This window comes from Pipra filicauda, unplaced genomic scaffold, assembly GCF_003945595.2.
Source record: "Pipra filicauda isolate LSUMZ 115617 unplaced genomic scaffold, ASM394559v2 scaffold112_size3218982_pilon, whole genome shotgun sequence".
Lineage (NCBI taxonomy): Eukaryota > Metazoa > Chordata > Aves > Passeriformes > Pipridae > Pipra > Pipra filicauda.
Window position 1 is genome coordinate 2,328,271 of NW_024103574.1, and position 15,588 is coordinate 2,343,858.

Here is a 15,588-nt window from a genome sequence, read left to right on the forward strand (position 1 = left end):
TGGGAGCCTCTTTGTTTTGCCAGCCCAGCTAACATAAGCAGAGATCTGAAAACCAAACCAGGTGCTTGCAACTTTGTGCATCTTCAAGTGGAACCAAATGCTGTTCCCAGATGACCTGTGCCTTCTAATGAGGTAGTAAATCACACCTGTCTCATCCCATCACCTGCTGGGATGAGACAGGTGTTACAGATCATGGAGCTGGATCCTACATTTTGGGCCATAATTTCCTTTGTCTTTTTGAGTGAATGCAGCATAAAATGGTGAGCTGTACTGTGGCAAGTCCTACAGGCCAGTGGTTAATACCACTGTCCGCTCAGGAAAATGCCTGGAATAGCAAACATGCTGCCTGTTTAAAGAAATAAAAAAGTTAATCAGCATTTTAAGCTTAATGAAATGTGCAAATCACTTGCTAGGCCTCAGTTTCAGAAAAAAATTCCCAGAACTTCTCTATTAATTCTTTCAGAAATTATTAAAATCTGAGCTCAGACAGCAGTGTGAGGCTTTTAGCAGAGGAGATGTGAAAACCAGGGATAGTTGTGGACTATCTTGAATAACCATGTTAGTGTTTTGCACTTGGAGGCTTTCTCAGCCTGGACTGCTTGTTGTTTGGTGTTTGTTTGTTTGTTTGTTTGTTTGTTTTCCCCCTCACATAAATTACACATTAATAGTACTTTAAAAGGGTTCTCTGCTTAAAAAAAAAAAGAATAATATTTTAATAGAGGATAAAACCAGTTTTTGTATCCTTTAAAGTGATTTTCTTTTGTGAAATTAGGTTTGCAGGACTGCTTCAAAAATCCAAAGGAAATAATAGCTTTTGAGTTGTGGAGGATATTGTCAACTATGGGTGTTCATATTGTCTGGTTTTGGAGTTTGTCACCTTTAGTAACTTAAAATCACTTGTGGTTCTTTTATTTGAAGGTGCCTGAATGCTTGTTGGAAGCTATTACTTTTTTTTTTTAGCATTCTTTAAAATGCAAATAAAATTTAAGGCAGTGGAAAATACTTTAGGGAGAACAGAGGTGAAAACAATGCTATGCCATGATGTGCTCTCTATAATTTCTAGGAGTAGCTAAGAGTATGCTGCTTTTTGCTCGGTGAAAGGACAAAAGCCTGACAACAAGGCAGAACGTGCCATTACGCTGTTCACACACCTGCCTGTCACCGCTGCGCCTTGTGCCGCAGGTGCGCTGTTTATGCCATCAGCGGGCGGGCGGACGGGACAGGGACCTTCGCGGACGGGCCCCCGGAGCTGCCCGCCGAGCGCTGGCCGCGGCCGCGGTGCCCGAGGGTCCGCGGGCGGGGCAGGGGCGGGCGAGGGGCGGTGGGACCCGTCGGACCCGCCTCCCGGGGCGGTGCGGACACGGGGCGGGCCGGGCCGGCCGCGGCGGCGGCGGGAGGGCGCAGCAGGAGCTGCCGTGGCCGCAGCATCGCGGCGCGGTGGCGGGGATGGAGCCCTGGAAGCAGTGCGGGCAGTGGCTGATCAGCTGCAAGGTGCTGCCGCCCAACCACCGGGTGACCTGGGACACGGCCCAGGTCTTCGACCTGGCGCAGACGCTGCGCGACGGCGTCCTGCTCTGCCAGCTGCTCAACAACCTGCGCAGCCACTCCATCAACCTCAAGGAGATCAACCTGCGCCCCCAGATGTCCCAGGTACGGCCGCGCCCCTCGCGGGGTCCCCGCGTGCTTTGCCCGCGGCTCGTGGCGGCGCGGAGCGAGACCCGCGGGATACGGGAGCGGGATGCGGCCGCTGCCCGTCTCCAGCGCGGAGCTTGCGCGCCCGGAGGGAGGTGAGCGTGGGTCGGACCCGGGGCAGTCCCCGCCGGGCGCCTTCTCCCTGCACGGGGTGGCCGCCCGGCCCGGGCTCGGCGCGTCCCGGGCGGCGGGGCAGGGCTCAGCTGCAGCTCCGGGCTGGCGGCTCCCGAAGCCCCCGCGAGGGGTCACAGCCTGCGGCGGGAGGCAGGTCGGGCGGGGGCCCCCCGCGCCTCTCACGTCGAGGTGGCCGTGCTAAGGAGAAGTTCCGGCAGTACTCCCAGAGTCAGCACTTCAACATCTCTGTGTGCGTTGCTATTTCATGTGAGCAGGTTACAAATCAAATTGACCCCTTGCTTCTAGTTTTTCTGGCTGTACCTAGGTGTGTGATGGGTAGGGAGGGCGAAGGGACCGGAGCCTGGGAGGCGAGGGCGGCGGAGCACACCGGGCGACGTGGCCGGGAGCGGAGCCCGGCCGGAGCGGCGAAGGCAGGGCAGGGGCTGGGGGGAGCGGCGGGAGAAGCCCTGGTAGCGCCTGTCAGCTGCTCCTCCGAGCTTCTTGTGACCTATGGAGTTGAATGGCGAAGAGTGATTAATAATGAGAAATCGTGTTCTCGATAGCTGACCTTTTATTTCTGGCTTTTTAAGTTGATATTTTGGAGTTATTATTTAATAACTAAGTATAATTCGAAATTCAGCCCCGTTTAAATGCGGTTTTCAGTTCGGACTGATGTTTTGGTACTGCACCTCAAAGTTGGTTTCAGATATCGAGATAAGATTATATTAATAATTCAGGAAGAAACTCTATATATACATGACTTCCTGTCACTGCTTCGCTCACACCTATGTCTCGGCAGAGACGGTGGCAGCCAAGATGTTGTCTGCAAGGAAGCTAACTTATGAACCTTTCATGGGTTTTAAAACATTGAGAAACGGATACACTGTAACATTTCAGTGTTATGGTTCCGTTTTAGGTTTATACAAATACAACTTGCCATTCACGTTTAGGATACTGGCAGAAAGCGGTAGTGAATTACACTGCTTTGTCTGTCTTTGTCCATGTTTACTTACAAACCCGGTTATTTTGTATCTTTTTAATTCTTTCTTTTAGCAACTGTGTCTTGCTACCAAGGCGATGATTTCTGTAAGCCCACAGTGCAAAAAGGGAAAATGTATTTCAGATACTCAGAGTAAAAACTCCCAGACCCTTGCACTAGATGTGAATGGTACAAAGGTTGTCCCCGTGTACTTGAGAGCCCAAGTGCCTGCTTAAATGGCATATGCAGAGGCAATACTTTATCTGAGTGATGGAGCAGCACAGAGGGTGGGCTTGTCCGAATGGAAGAAATCCAGATAAGTTTTCTCTCTGCATGGTTAAAACCTTTGAGAGTTCCAGGACTTGCTAAACAGGAGCCTTGGTTTATATTTTCATTGTAGTTAGCCTGATTGCTTCCAAACTGACCCTTTTTCACTTTAACTTGCAGAGCTATAAATACTTCATCTATGAACTGTTGGAAATGGTCTCCTGCCCTGCTTAGAGTAGATAAAAAGCATAGAAACAGATTCTTTCTTCCTTTTTTTTTTTTTTTTTAAATGAACTGTAAGGGTGTCCTCATGCCATGACACAGTATTTTTGAGGTGGCTAACTCATTGAATCAACTTCAATTAGAGACTAATGTTGCATGTCTGACAACTATTACTTAATTTTATTTTTGATGAATTAAAACCATGGTGGTCTCCTGTCTACTAAAAATAAGTACCAAAATGCTATGCTGTCTTCTGTCTTAGAGTAGATTTGGAAATCAAGAATACTATTTATTTCTTTAAGTGTGTTTGAACTACAGATTATAATTGTAGATCTTGGTTTATAATGCATCTTTTGAACTTTGTATTTTGAGCTTTATATATGTGCAGTGTAGCTTCTGGAATTGTTTCACAGCTACGACAGTTGCCTCCTTGTCTGTGTGTCTGCTCTATGCCTGAGGAACCTGCACTCCATGGTGCTGTAGACTGCTCTCTCCAGTGGTGCATTTCTCTACCCTACACTGATTTCACCGTTTAAACAGGGGGAACTTTTGCTGGATCAAAACCTATAACAGATAACTCTATGCAACATTAAATTTACTGGAAATGTTACCTTTGTGTTCTGTGAGTTCAGGATTTTGTGATTTTAGTAAGGGTCTGTGGGGTTTATGTAAAGCTTCTTGGAGGACACTCTTTCTGATCACTCAGTGAAAAATGTCAGTAATTGTTATTAAAAATGTAGGTTGAAACTCTGCAAGTTGCTTGCAGTTTGTGGGAAAGACCGTAAAGAGCTCTTATGCAGAATTTATCCAGAAATCTCAGTGGCTTGGAGATTATTCAGTTGGTGAGATCTGCTTGTAGTTGAGCCCTGAATTGTGAGTTTTCTCAGAATACTGCTTAGTTTACAACAGTAAACTAATACTGACATCATAGTAAATTTGCATCATAAATTTGCTGCATCATAGGATCTTGGGGTCTTGTAGAAAAACTAGCTAACTCACCTGTTCCTTCTGGGGTAATGACTTATAGACACTGGAGGCATGGAGTGCCAGAGCAGAGTTGGCATTAGAATAGAAACTGTCTTGGCTGCTGATTTTGCAGTCCGTCTGACCATGGTGCTGTGTCTGTACTGCTCAGCTGAGCTGTTTGAACTCAAATGGCCCTTATCCATCATCTTCTAGAATTGAGATGCAGCTCCTGTACTCCCTAATCTGATGTTGTTTTCTGCCACTAGGTCTTAGAATGGGTCATGGAATTCTTACTGCACAGCTCGTGCTCAATAAAAACAGAGACTGAGAAGGGTAGGCTTGATGAATGGGCCTTGTTGAGGACAGACTCATTTTGGCCTTGTCTCTTACTGCTGTTGATGTTTGTTGGGCCTTTCTCTATGAACTGAGTTTTCATGTCTTAGGGGTTGTTGTAAATGCAGCATCTCCAAAGAATGGGAAAGTGAGAGGTGCTGCCTCAGGCAGACCTGGGAGTAGGTGTCAGTTCTCTGTGAGGAGTAAGTCTCTTTTGTTTCGTTCCAGCTTTGCTCAGTGGACCTTGGTAACCCCTTACAAGCTACATGAAAAGTGTAGTGATTGCGACTGATGCTGTGGCTTCAGATGCTGCTTTTTGGTGGAACATCATTCATTCAAACAGGAACACTATTGCTTTACTTTGTAAGCAGTGGGCTGCTGATGGCTCTTGGGGCAGGAATAGAAACTGAGACTGATGATGCTCAGCATTGCAACACAAACATGTGCTTGACCAAATGGCAGTAGGTATGTTCTCTTTTATGGGCTGGCTAGCACAGGGACCTGCATGCCTTTGTCCCACCACCAGCCACGAACCTTGTGTCATAACTGTTCTCCTGGTTGGGCTTTTTTATGCATTTGAGAGCTGTAGATTCTGCCCCCCTACCTTTTTGGAGATAACAGTGCTTGTGCAAGAGGAATGTCTCGGTGGTTTTAGACTGCACAACATTGGGTTTAGAAGCTGTTTGAATGCTGGCTGTTTCCATTTGCATTACTGTAAGTTTATGAAAATATGTATATTTGGTTAGTGGAAGTTGTCCTTTGAAGAACAGAAGCTGATTCAGTCAGTTACGCTTTCCAGAAAGTGAGCCTCAGATGTGAAAGTATAAACCTTGCATATATAAAGGATGAGTAGGATTGTTGCTTTGCCAGTGAACCTTTGTCCTCCGGGTTGCCAGTTCACTGCTGCCCGGCTCCTGTCTGAGAGGCTGGCGTTTGTGGTGCAAGATTGCCTGTGAAAATTGGGCTTTGTATGAGATTGGAAATTCAGGTTCAGGGACACACATGCCTGGGGTTTGTTTGTTGTGTTCCCCTCCCTCCCCCCAACAGAACAGGAAAGTGTTGGCTCTGTTAAGAACTCTTGTGTCAAGGCCCAAAACCACTTTGCTCTTTGAGCTCCTGTGAGCTAGCACTTCAGATATTTCAACTTATGCATGTGCCATCAGAAAAGGAAATTTAAGAAATGGATCAAATAATGCCTTTTGGCCTTTAAGTGTAGGGCAGTCTGCCTGATTCAGACTTGTGAGTTGGTGTTGTGAGAGTGGTTTTAGTGCAGGCACCGAGACTAAACTTTGTAGCCACTGGGAATGGAGCTAGAAGAGGGAGTGTGCTAAATACATAGCAGAGATGTGACTGGTGTGCCAGTGTGTTGCAGGGTTTCCCCCGAATTGGAGCATCAGTCCCTGGTGACAGTGAGAGGGAGGATGGAGCACTGTAGCTCAGCATCTGTGTCTTCCAGAGCTGTAGCCATTCACTCTCCTCAGATGCTACCTCTTGGCTAATGTAGGCTGGTGAGAATAATAAAAATAGAAGTGATCCATAACAGAGAGTACTAATCCTAATGTTTAATCATAATCATACAAGAACTTAAGTAATTTATCACCAGAAATATGAAACCTAAATGAACAGATTATGATGGATTTGCAGAAGATGTCATCTGTTTAATGCTTATCTTTTATCTTTAGTACTTTGCAAACTAGTTTTGAAATGGTTTTTGCAAGGCATTTAGTTAACTTGTGAGAGATTGCTAAACAGGAAAGCAGCGCTTAATGCAATACTGGCATGGGAGTTTACTAAAAGGGATGTTGACATGGATTAAATATTAAAAATAACTATTTCCTATTATTCTAATAAAAATAAACAAAGTATCCCTAATTTAGTATTAAAAGTTCAAATGTTTTCTAATTTTAGGGAGTTACTTTTTTTGGTGTGACCATGTAGTCCAAAGGAAGTTGATTATCTTTGTCATCCATGTAATATTTTGGTGTGGCAACAGAGCTTTTGTGCAGGAGTTTATTTTTCTTGGTTACAGTGGTACCAGGTAGTCTCAGGATGTGGGTGTGCCAAGCAAGACATACCTCTCCATTTCCTCTGATCCTGCCTTTGGCTTGGAGCTTCCCTGTCCCCAACAAATGATAACCCCGATCTCCTGTCCCTCACTCCATGCATGTGCATCCCACCTCTGTAAGTTCCCCTGTGCTTTCTCCCATGCATGCATCTGTGCTTGATTCCCTTCCACTTCCCAACATGTCAAACCTTGTGTGCCATGTGGCTCTGCAAAGGAGGAAACAGGAATAGTATCTTGACCCTGCATGTTACCTAAAGGAGAAAGATTGGGAGTGAATTGATGTGCTGACCTCTGTGCCTGAGGATGTAGTTTAGGATCTTAGGAGGGACCAGATGAGCTAAATAAGAAAATAAAAGGGATTTAGAGTGGTTCTTGTGACCTTCCCCAGGAGCCACAGGATATCAGTAGTCTGTTTTCCTTTGGCAGAGAGATCTTTGAGAGCACTGATGTGCAAAATAACTTGTGTTTTTTTTGTTGTGTGAGGTGCTAGGATGTACTCCAAAGATACATTTAGATAATACAGTTTTTCTGAAACTGTAAAACTTCTTGGGCTTGAACAAGAGTTTAGAAACTGGTTCAATTTTTGTCAGTGTGTAGAAACAAGATGTGTTTAATCCCCCCCTGCCATTTTCTTGAATTATTTGAAACTAACCGTATGTTCTCATAGACTTAAAAGAATTCAGTTATTTTAAAACTGTTTTCTAACTTTTCAAATTTTGTCAGTCTCTTTGCTTACTTGCTGGTGCTTCGGTCCGCTAAACATCATCTTCACATTTAATTTTATTTCCATGATTCTTTATCTTATGACCAATACAGTTTTGATTTATATTATCCTTAAAAGGTATATTTATCCATATATATGATATGTGTACATATACATATCCTGTATGTTAGACTTGGTAAAATATATTGAACAAATATTGTTCAAAGCAAAACCTTAATATGACCTCTGTTTTGTTCTAAGAAAAGCAACTGATGAAAAATAGTGACCTAGTTTTCCTAGGTAATTCTTCTTACCTTATGAAAATGGAGAAAATAGCGCTTGAAAACTGATGTAATGATTTTAATTGATCCACATTGATTCTTTCTGGTTGGAAGGGAAAACCACGGTTGTACTGTATGGTAAAGCTTATTTAACATATTACGTTTATCATACAGTTATTAAATGCAGCACACACATCTTGCCAAGAATTGTCTCAAATGTCTCCTCCTGCACAAAATATTAGTGTGCTGGCAGCTGTCTAAAGCATTATTAGAAAAATATTCATACTGGTTTCTCACAGAGGCTATAGTGTATGCCAGTAGTGGATAATTTAAGTTAGTGTCTGTGTATGGCATGCTGCTGCCGTGTCATGTGGGAGAAGCCAAATTATTTTCTGAACCTTGTCCAACAAAGGCGGGAGACCCATGATAGTGGCAAGTTGAAGGACTGCTTATGAAAAGAAACAAATAAATAAAAAGGGTTCAAGGGAGGAGAGATGCATATGTAAGAAGTAGGAGGAAATAATCAAAAGAAACAAATATTAACTAGAGAGAATGATCAGAAGTTGGAAGCTGTATTGAAGAGGGTATCAGCAAGCAAGACACTTAAGGCTTTTGAGTTTTATCCTAAGAAGCAATCTTGGATATTCTTGAATATAACAGATAATGGCACTATGTTATAACATCCTTCCTTAGGCCTGTGAGTGCGGGAGGTGATTTTCCAGGCTGCAACACCAGTGGGTTAGCATAATATAGTGGTACAGTTTGTGCACTGGTGAGATAGAGGATCTTGGATTTCTCACATGCCTCCCTTTCTGCTCTCCTTTGAAGGTCAAAAGAGTTGATTAAATCATAGTTGTAAAGGAGGAAATACAGAGGGTAAGGAAAGAAAGGGCTGCAAGGTGAGAGAGAGGCGAGGCAGCTGCCAGGGTGAGGGGGATGATCCTGCAGGGAGTGTGGTGGTGCATCCATCCTGGCTGTGCCAACAGAGGCCTGGCACCTCCTGGCCCTATCATAGCTGAGCCTGGGCTTCACTGGTGTGGGTGTTGGGGAGGAGAGTAACTGGGAGCAGCAGCTGGCAGGTTGGTGGGAGGCATGGGCAGGAAGGACTTTCAGAACACGGTTTGATATTGGTAAAATACAGGCAGGCAGGGAAGGAGACCCTTCTGCTGAAGTAACATTTGCTCCCTGACCAGCAGCTGACCCATGCAGGAATAGGACAAGTGCCTGTGGGTGCAAAGGAAACCCTCCGGAGTGTACTCCCCTCCATATGCCTTCCACGAGTCACTACCTGTTGCAGGCAGGGAAGTACTGGCTCGTGCCCTGCATTGTGTGGGTATCTCTGAGTACAGAGGAATATGTACTGTTTTATTAGATCACTGACAGTTTTATCTTCTTTAAGTTTTGCTTGATATAGAGGTGTCAGTTTTTGAACTCGTTCCCTCAATACTAAAATTGTATCTATAGTTCTTTAAAAATCAGATTGAACAAAAACTCCCATCACAAACCTTTGATTTTTTTTTTTTGTTCTCCTTTCTGCTGCTCTGAAACAGCGTTGCAGTACTTCCATGTCATTCCATAATACTTCATAGCAATGTTCTGTACTACCTTACATTGTATTATTTCAATATTTCAAAAACTCTTTTTCACAGAGGAGTACAAATTGATGTGTACTTTGTCAAATTGGCTATTAATTTTTTTCCCCTGCACTTTCCAGTGTACTTAGCATTATCTGGAGCTACCTTTTCTTTCCTCTTATTTTGCTTTGACAAGCCATGTTTAAGACTTGAGGCATTGTGAATTACCAGCTGTTTGCTAAGACTTATGATGTGTAAAATGAAGTCTGAACTGACATCTTTATAGTAAGGTTTTGAATTTTTGAATGTAGGAGAAAGATGTTCCCTCAAAGCTCATTGAATGCTATTGGCTTCAGTTCACTACATTGTCAAGTGAGAACATATCTTTTGGAAAAATATCAGTCAATGACCCTTTCTTTTATCCTGTATTACACAACAATAGTGAATGTCTTGGTAATGTGAAACACTGAAGGACTCTTAGAAGGCTATTTGTTTCTTTGTATATTCAGAACATGAAACATTAATCTCAAATTTCATAATATAGTGCTATTGTAGCAATTTGTATAAAAGCCACTCATGTACTATTTAAAATGTTCTTGCAGACCTATGGGTATTGTTCAACTGTTTTATATTACAATCCAAAATATTTTGGGCCTCTAAATTGCCTTTACTTTCAATCAGAATTTTATTTTATAATTGTTAGTAGGTATTCAGTGCATCTCTCAGTACCTGTTTTTTCACTATTCTGTCCCTCTAAAAATCACTTGAAACTTATTTTAAATTATGCAGTGAATACAGCATGATTGCCTTGCAGAAGCAAACAAAAAATATATATATATGACATTGTTGCTGTAATAAAATATTTTCTGAAAAAAAAACCAGGAACAAAACCTCAGCCATCAAAGCAAAGCATTTTTAAAGCACAATTTTAACTGCTAATGCTTAGCAGTACAAAATGATTTATATTTCCAAAATCCTTAGATATGCCCTTTAATCCTTGATACCATCAATTTTACCTATTTCTTTCTGAGTTATATAAGGGTATGTGCTGTACAGTCTGTAGTTAGGGTACTTTTTATCCTTGCTTGTTCCTTCATTCGTACTATTTCCGCATGGAAAGCAGCCTTAGAATCAACTCAAACAATGATTAGAGCTTGGCCCCTAAAAATTCTAATCATCGAAGCAGACCCACTTCACTGTTGGGTGGGAAATTTGATACATTAAAAAATTAATGTGTAATTTTGCCTGCCCACACTAAACTAATAGTGTAATAACTACAGCATCGTCACAGCTTGTATAATTCCTTATGTCTTCCTTGCATGTTGGCAGTCAAGATTTAAATTATGCTTGCATGCTCCAGTGATTGACTTCAGATTCTCATCAACAACTGCCTCATGTAGCTGTGTTGCCTTATATCACCTGATTAAAGGCCATGAGGGCCATGGTATTTTTCCCTCTGAATTCTTCAGGATCTATAAGTGAGTATGTCTGATTCCAGCACAGAGACAGTTAAAGGTAGATGGAGGACCACAGCTTCGGTGCACTAATGTCCCCACAGATTTTGGGTGTCTGTGGATGGAGGTATGGTGATGACATAGTCCCACCATGTGAATTGTAACTCAAGGTGAACACTCATTAATCTTACTGATCTCTGTAGAATTTAGATCAGACTTTGAATTTCTTTTTCCTGGAAAATAAGTAGAGTGTAGGAAACACCAGAGAGAATGTTCAAACCATTGCTGTTGCCTGCAGCATCTTTTATTCTCAAAAAAGAGTGAGACTCCCTGAAGTGCCCTTGCAGGCTGCTGCCTTTGGGCTTACGGTCAGTTGATTTCTGGTTGGTTGAAAAGGGATTTCTGCCAAGGTTTTACAACCTAACTTATATTGAGGCGGGTAGTTTGAAAACTTCTTAATGCTACTTTACAGCTCAAGTTTTGCATTTCACAGCAGTACCAGTTTTGCTATTTCATGAAGTTGTGTCAGGAAATAATTGTTTCACTTTCTCTTAGTGATTGCCCCTCCATGTGCACAAAGTGCTGCAGGATTTCAGGTTGTATTGCATACCTTTCTGCTTATTTTTAACTTTTTTCTGCTTATTTTATTGTTGTTGAAAATTCCTGCTGAGCTTTGATTTCCCACCCTCCTTTTACTTTTTTTTTTTTTTGGTGGATCTCGCCTAGGGTTTTGAATGCTTGATATGAAATAATAGTTGTTGGGCGATACCTAGAGGGCTTGTTTGGGATGTGTGTGTGTTCTCTTAGGGCTGTTCAGTTCTAGGGGATTTTGAGAGCATTTTTATATTAAAATCTTCAGTGGTCTTTAGCAGGTGTTTGTTGTCCTGAGGTTTTATATCTTAAACAAGATTAACTTGAGCTATTTTGTTTTGAGTTCTGCCTGTCCTGATCTTCTTTTTATCCGTCTCAAAGAAGTGCTTTGCCTTGATGTTAATCACTACAAGGAGTCATGAGAAAGTTATTCAGGGTCTGCTGTTCATTCGTTTTGCATTTGTGGCTGGCAGCACTGAATATGGTGATGCATCTTCTCTGTGGGTTATGCTGAGGCCACTGGTTTCACTGTAAGTGTGCTGAACAGATGGCAATCTTTGTAAAAGCTGAGGTTTGACTTCACATTTGTTGTTCTCAGTGATGCCTTCAAGCAGTGTTGTTGGTTAGAAGGATTGTGCCTCAGAAAGCGCTGGTAGCTACTGTCACTGTACTGTTGCAGGTTTCATGAAGCTTTAAGGAAGTGACACCTGTAATCCTATTGGAATGTCTCTATAGTTGTATCAGAGGCCTATAAGTTTTCCCTTTCTGCTCAAGACCCTGGTAAACTGATTAGCTGAGGTGAAAGGCTTTGCTGACTGGGATGGGTATGATTTGCATGTGTATGTGGACATGGTGATGGGAGAGGGTGCAGATGTGGGAATGGCAGAGCCATGCTGGGTACAGGGTGGGCTGCTCCTCATGAGAAGCTCCTGAGCAGCAGACTGGAGCATATTTCAAATTTGTGTGTCTTCCTAGCTATAATTGCTCAGATTCATAGACCCCTGGGGAATCTGATTAATTTAAACTGTATGCATTCTCTTTTCTGAAAATGTAGGTTTTTGTAGCTTGTAAGCCCCATAGCGCATCACGTTATTTCAAGAGCACAAGCTCTAGCAATATTAATGTAATGTGGATTATTCTCTATTGTTAAAAATACCTGCTATGAAGTAAAAAAAAAAATTTATTTTTTAAAAGAGATTGTAAGTTATTTGCCATGACCAATGGGAGAAACATAAGAAAGCTAATTAAAAAACTCCTGAAACAAGAGGGGGAATGTGTTTTGTAACATTCTCTTAGCACACCTCACTAGGAATAGGCCTGAGGAGTAAATTCTTACATCTGTAGTATTACAGTGGTTGTGAGTTCATGTGATCTCTGATTAGCAGTGAAGAAAGGTTGAGATGTTCTTTTTTGGGGCAGAATTGGTGTTTTGGTGGAATTTCTCTGTGTAGTTTTTCTGACTGTAGTTGTCATATTAACTAAAGACTTGGTCTTTTTAGCTCAGAACTCATGTCTCTTTCCATGCAATGGGAGGGCAAGCATGGGGAATGGCTTTCTAAGTCTTAAAAATGTTTTTCCAAATTTGTGGCTCAACATGCAGGACCACAATTATATTTTGCTAAATTCTTTAGATTCAGGAATAACTCCTAAATGATGTATCTTTTAATTCCAGTGAGGAACAGTGATTTCATCTAATGTGTCTAATCTAAAATTTGTGGTTAAGCAGTTCAACAGGAAAATTAGTCCTCAAAATGTTTTGCAGCAATACCATTCTTGGGAGATGTTCTTAAAACTATTTGGAAAAGAAATGTGGTAGTATTTAGCTCTTCCTGTTTAGTGCTGAATAGCTTTAGAGTTTGACCTCAAAATCCAGTGTTTCAATAAAGTCACGTTAAAGTTTAATGAACTTAAAATGCCTTTCATCTTGATTTGAAAGAGCAGCAGAATTTGAAATGTGAGGATTTCTGTTGGATATTTCATTTTCCTGACAGGTCTGCTAGTGACAACCTTTTTTCAATTTTCCCTTGAAAATGTGTTTCTCACATTTCTCTGCCTTGACTCAGGTGGCTCGATCTTCTCTATCAGAAACTCGGACTGCTCTGTGATTAATAAGAGATACTGCTCTGACAGGTCTGGGCTATTTTTTTAATTATTTTTTCTATCTTCTTGTCTATAATTCTCACCCATTTTGACTCATCTCTGTTCTGCAACTTGTGCTCTGTCCTCTCAAACTGGACTGTATTACTTTCACCTTCTACATTTGCCTTCCCCCTCCCACTTGTATTTCCTTCTCTTGCCAGTACATCTGTTTCCTCTTTCACTTCTTTCCTGATCCTCTTTCTTCCTTCCAACTGTTTGCCCTGCCCTGTTGACTTCATCCCTCCACAGATTCTCTGAAATATGCTTCCTACATGGATAAGAGCTCATCTCCTCCGGAAGCTCTTTCCTGCGTAAGGGAGAGTGTTGGGCAGGAAGGCTCCAGTGGAGGTTACATTTTTAGGACCAGAGAACACAGAGGTTTCAAGGGATCAGACAGCTCTTGACCGATCAATCACACGTTGGGCTGTTTTAAGCTGTTTTTCAGTGACTACGTTTTGTAAATGGTGATTGTTTTTGCTTTTACCCATTACTTTAAAAACTTCTGCCTCCTTCCCGTTGCAGTCAGAGGTTTGCAGCATATGTGAGGGTGTCCCCAGAATTGTTTTGCTTCTTTGCTCCAGATGGACTGGGCAGAGAACTCTGGTGGGGAGTGATGAGGATAAAAGCTGGTGCTGGAAATTTGCAGGGTGAATCAGACTGGAAACTTGTTCTTTTCAAAAGCAGCATCACTTCAATCCTGCCCTTGCCACCAGCCTTTGGAGGTTTGTGCCTCCATGGCAATGCTTAAGCAATATTATTCAGGGCCTGTGTCCTCAGGGAGCAGGTGGAGGTGGGAATGGTAGTTATTTTTAACCACTTTTCAGATTGATTATCAGTGTTGCTTGCAAGGCAGAAATAGGCCAGTCCTACCAGCCAGCACGCTCATCCTGCAGCTCCCTCATGTTGGGCTTCAAACTCCATGTTTTCTGTTTCTTCCTCCAGTTAGCTCCACTCACTCTTCAGAGACTGATAGACATGATAATTTTATTTCTTCTTCTCAAGCCGGAGGTGACAAGACTGTTTACACTCAAAGTGAAACAACCACTACACTGTACTGTGTACACTGGTATTGTGAGATGCAAGCATCTGCAGCACAGTGGTGTCCCTGAGGGATTACCTTGATGGCTAATGGCAGCTGTAAACTGGATAGATGTAAATATAAGAGTAACTCTATCAGAGATTCCTTAAACTTTTTTTCATTTTATTCAAACTACAATTTTTCTTCAGGTTTCCGGAGTTTTGCTTGCTTGCTTTCTGTGGATGGACACAGTCTTTATAGGCCTGATATAATTCATAGCACTTGCAGGCAGAGAAGGAGGTGATGCCCAGCTGGTTTATTCCACTGAAGTTTGTGGATGTGCTGTAAATGAAAGCTCAGTAGGGTCAAGGCATAAACAGCGAGTAACTGTTCTGTAAATGTGCACCTCTTGTCCCCATTTGTTCATGTTATTTCTCTGCTTGTGAGGATGAAGCAGTTCAATATTACCATTTAAGAGTTATTTTTTTAAAGGTTCTCACGGGACTAAATGAAAATTTTGTCATACATTCCCCAGTTTAATGGAGAACATATATTTGAAGAATAATTATTGTGATACTCATCCTACTATGCTGGCTGATTTTATGGTTTCATATGATTTGAAGTACGTAGAGCAGCTTTAGACTATTTGTTTAATGATGAAATACTGATGAGAACTTAATCGAGGTCAATTATTTTTTTACTTCAGTGTTGGATCTTTCCTAACTTGAGAATAATTTTCCCCATGTACCCCTTCAGAATTGAAATAGCTGCTGTGAAGGAAGTGGCTTTCTATTAGTTTTCTATCATGAAGGTTTTAATTGTGAAGTCTAGTCTGCTCTTTTATGCTTCCTTCACTTTATTCACTGTTTATAGTTGTGAGAGTGATTTTTAACTAGGGAAAGTCCTTTAAAATTTTTTTTCTACTCTTAGTCATGTTCTTTTCCAGCCATTATCATGTCTCTCTATTCACTTATTGACTGTTAATGTCCCAAGGGGAAAGTAAGCTGGAGATTTTGAATGGCTACAGATTCACTGGAAGGACACAGGATGACCAAATAGTTTGTGGGTTTCTTTTTCATTTGTTTTTTTGGTCAACGTTAAAAATATTTTGGTTATGTCTACTCCCTTGGTATTAATGATAACACACTGATGGTTGCTTTAGGGTGACTAAAACCTTCTTTGGAGTAGAA

General features: G+C 41.9%; 1 protein-coding gene across 2 annotated transcripts in view; it reads left to right on the forward strand.

Moving 5' to 3' along the window:
• The first annotated feature begins 1,405 nt into the window (after positions 1 to 1,405).
• The window catches only part of VAV3 (vav guanine nucleotide exchange factor 3), a 157,986-nt gene continuing 143,803 nt past the window's right edge, over positions 1,406 to 15,588 (forward strand). For both annotated transcript variants that reach the window (XM_027742840.2, XM_027742841.2), the window contains exon 1: positions 1,406 to 1,650. In XM_027742840.2, the coding sequence (XP_027598641.1) occupies positions 1,447 to 1,650 (204 nt within the window). In that variant the 5' untranslated portion in view covers positions 1,406 to 1,446. The remainder of the gene's footprint in view (positions 1,651 to 15,588) is intronic.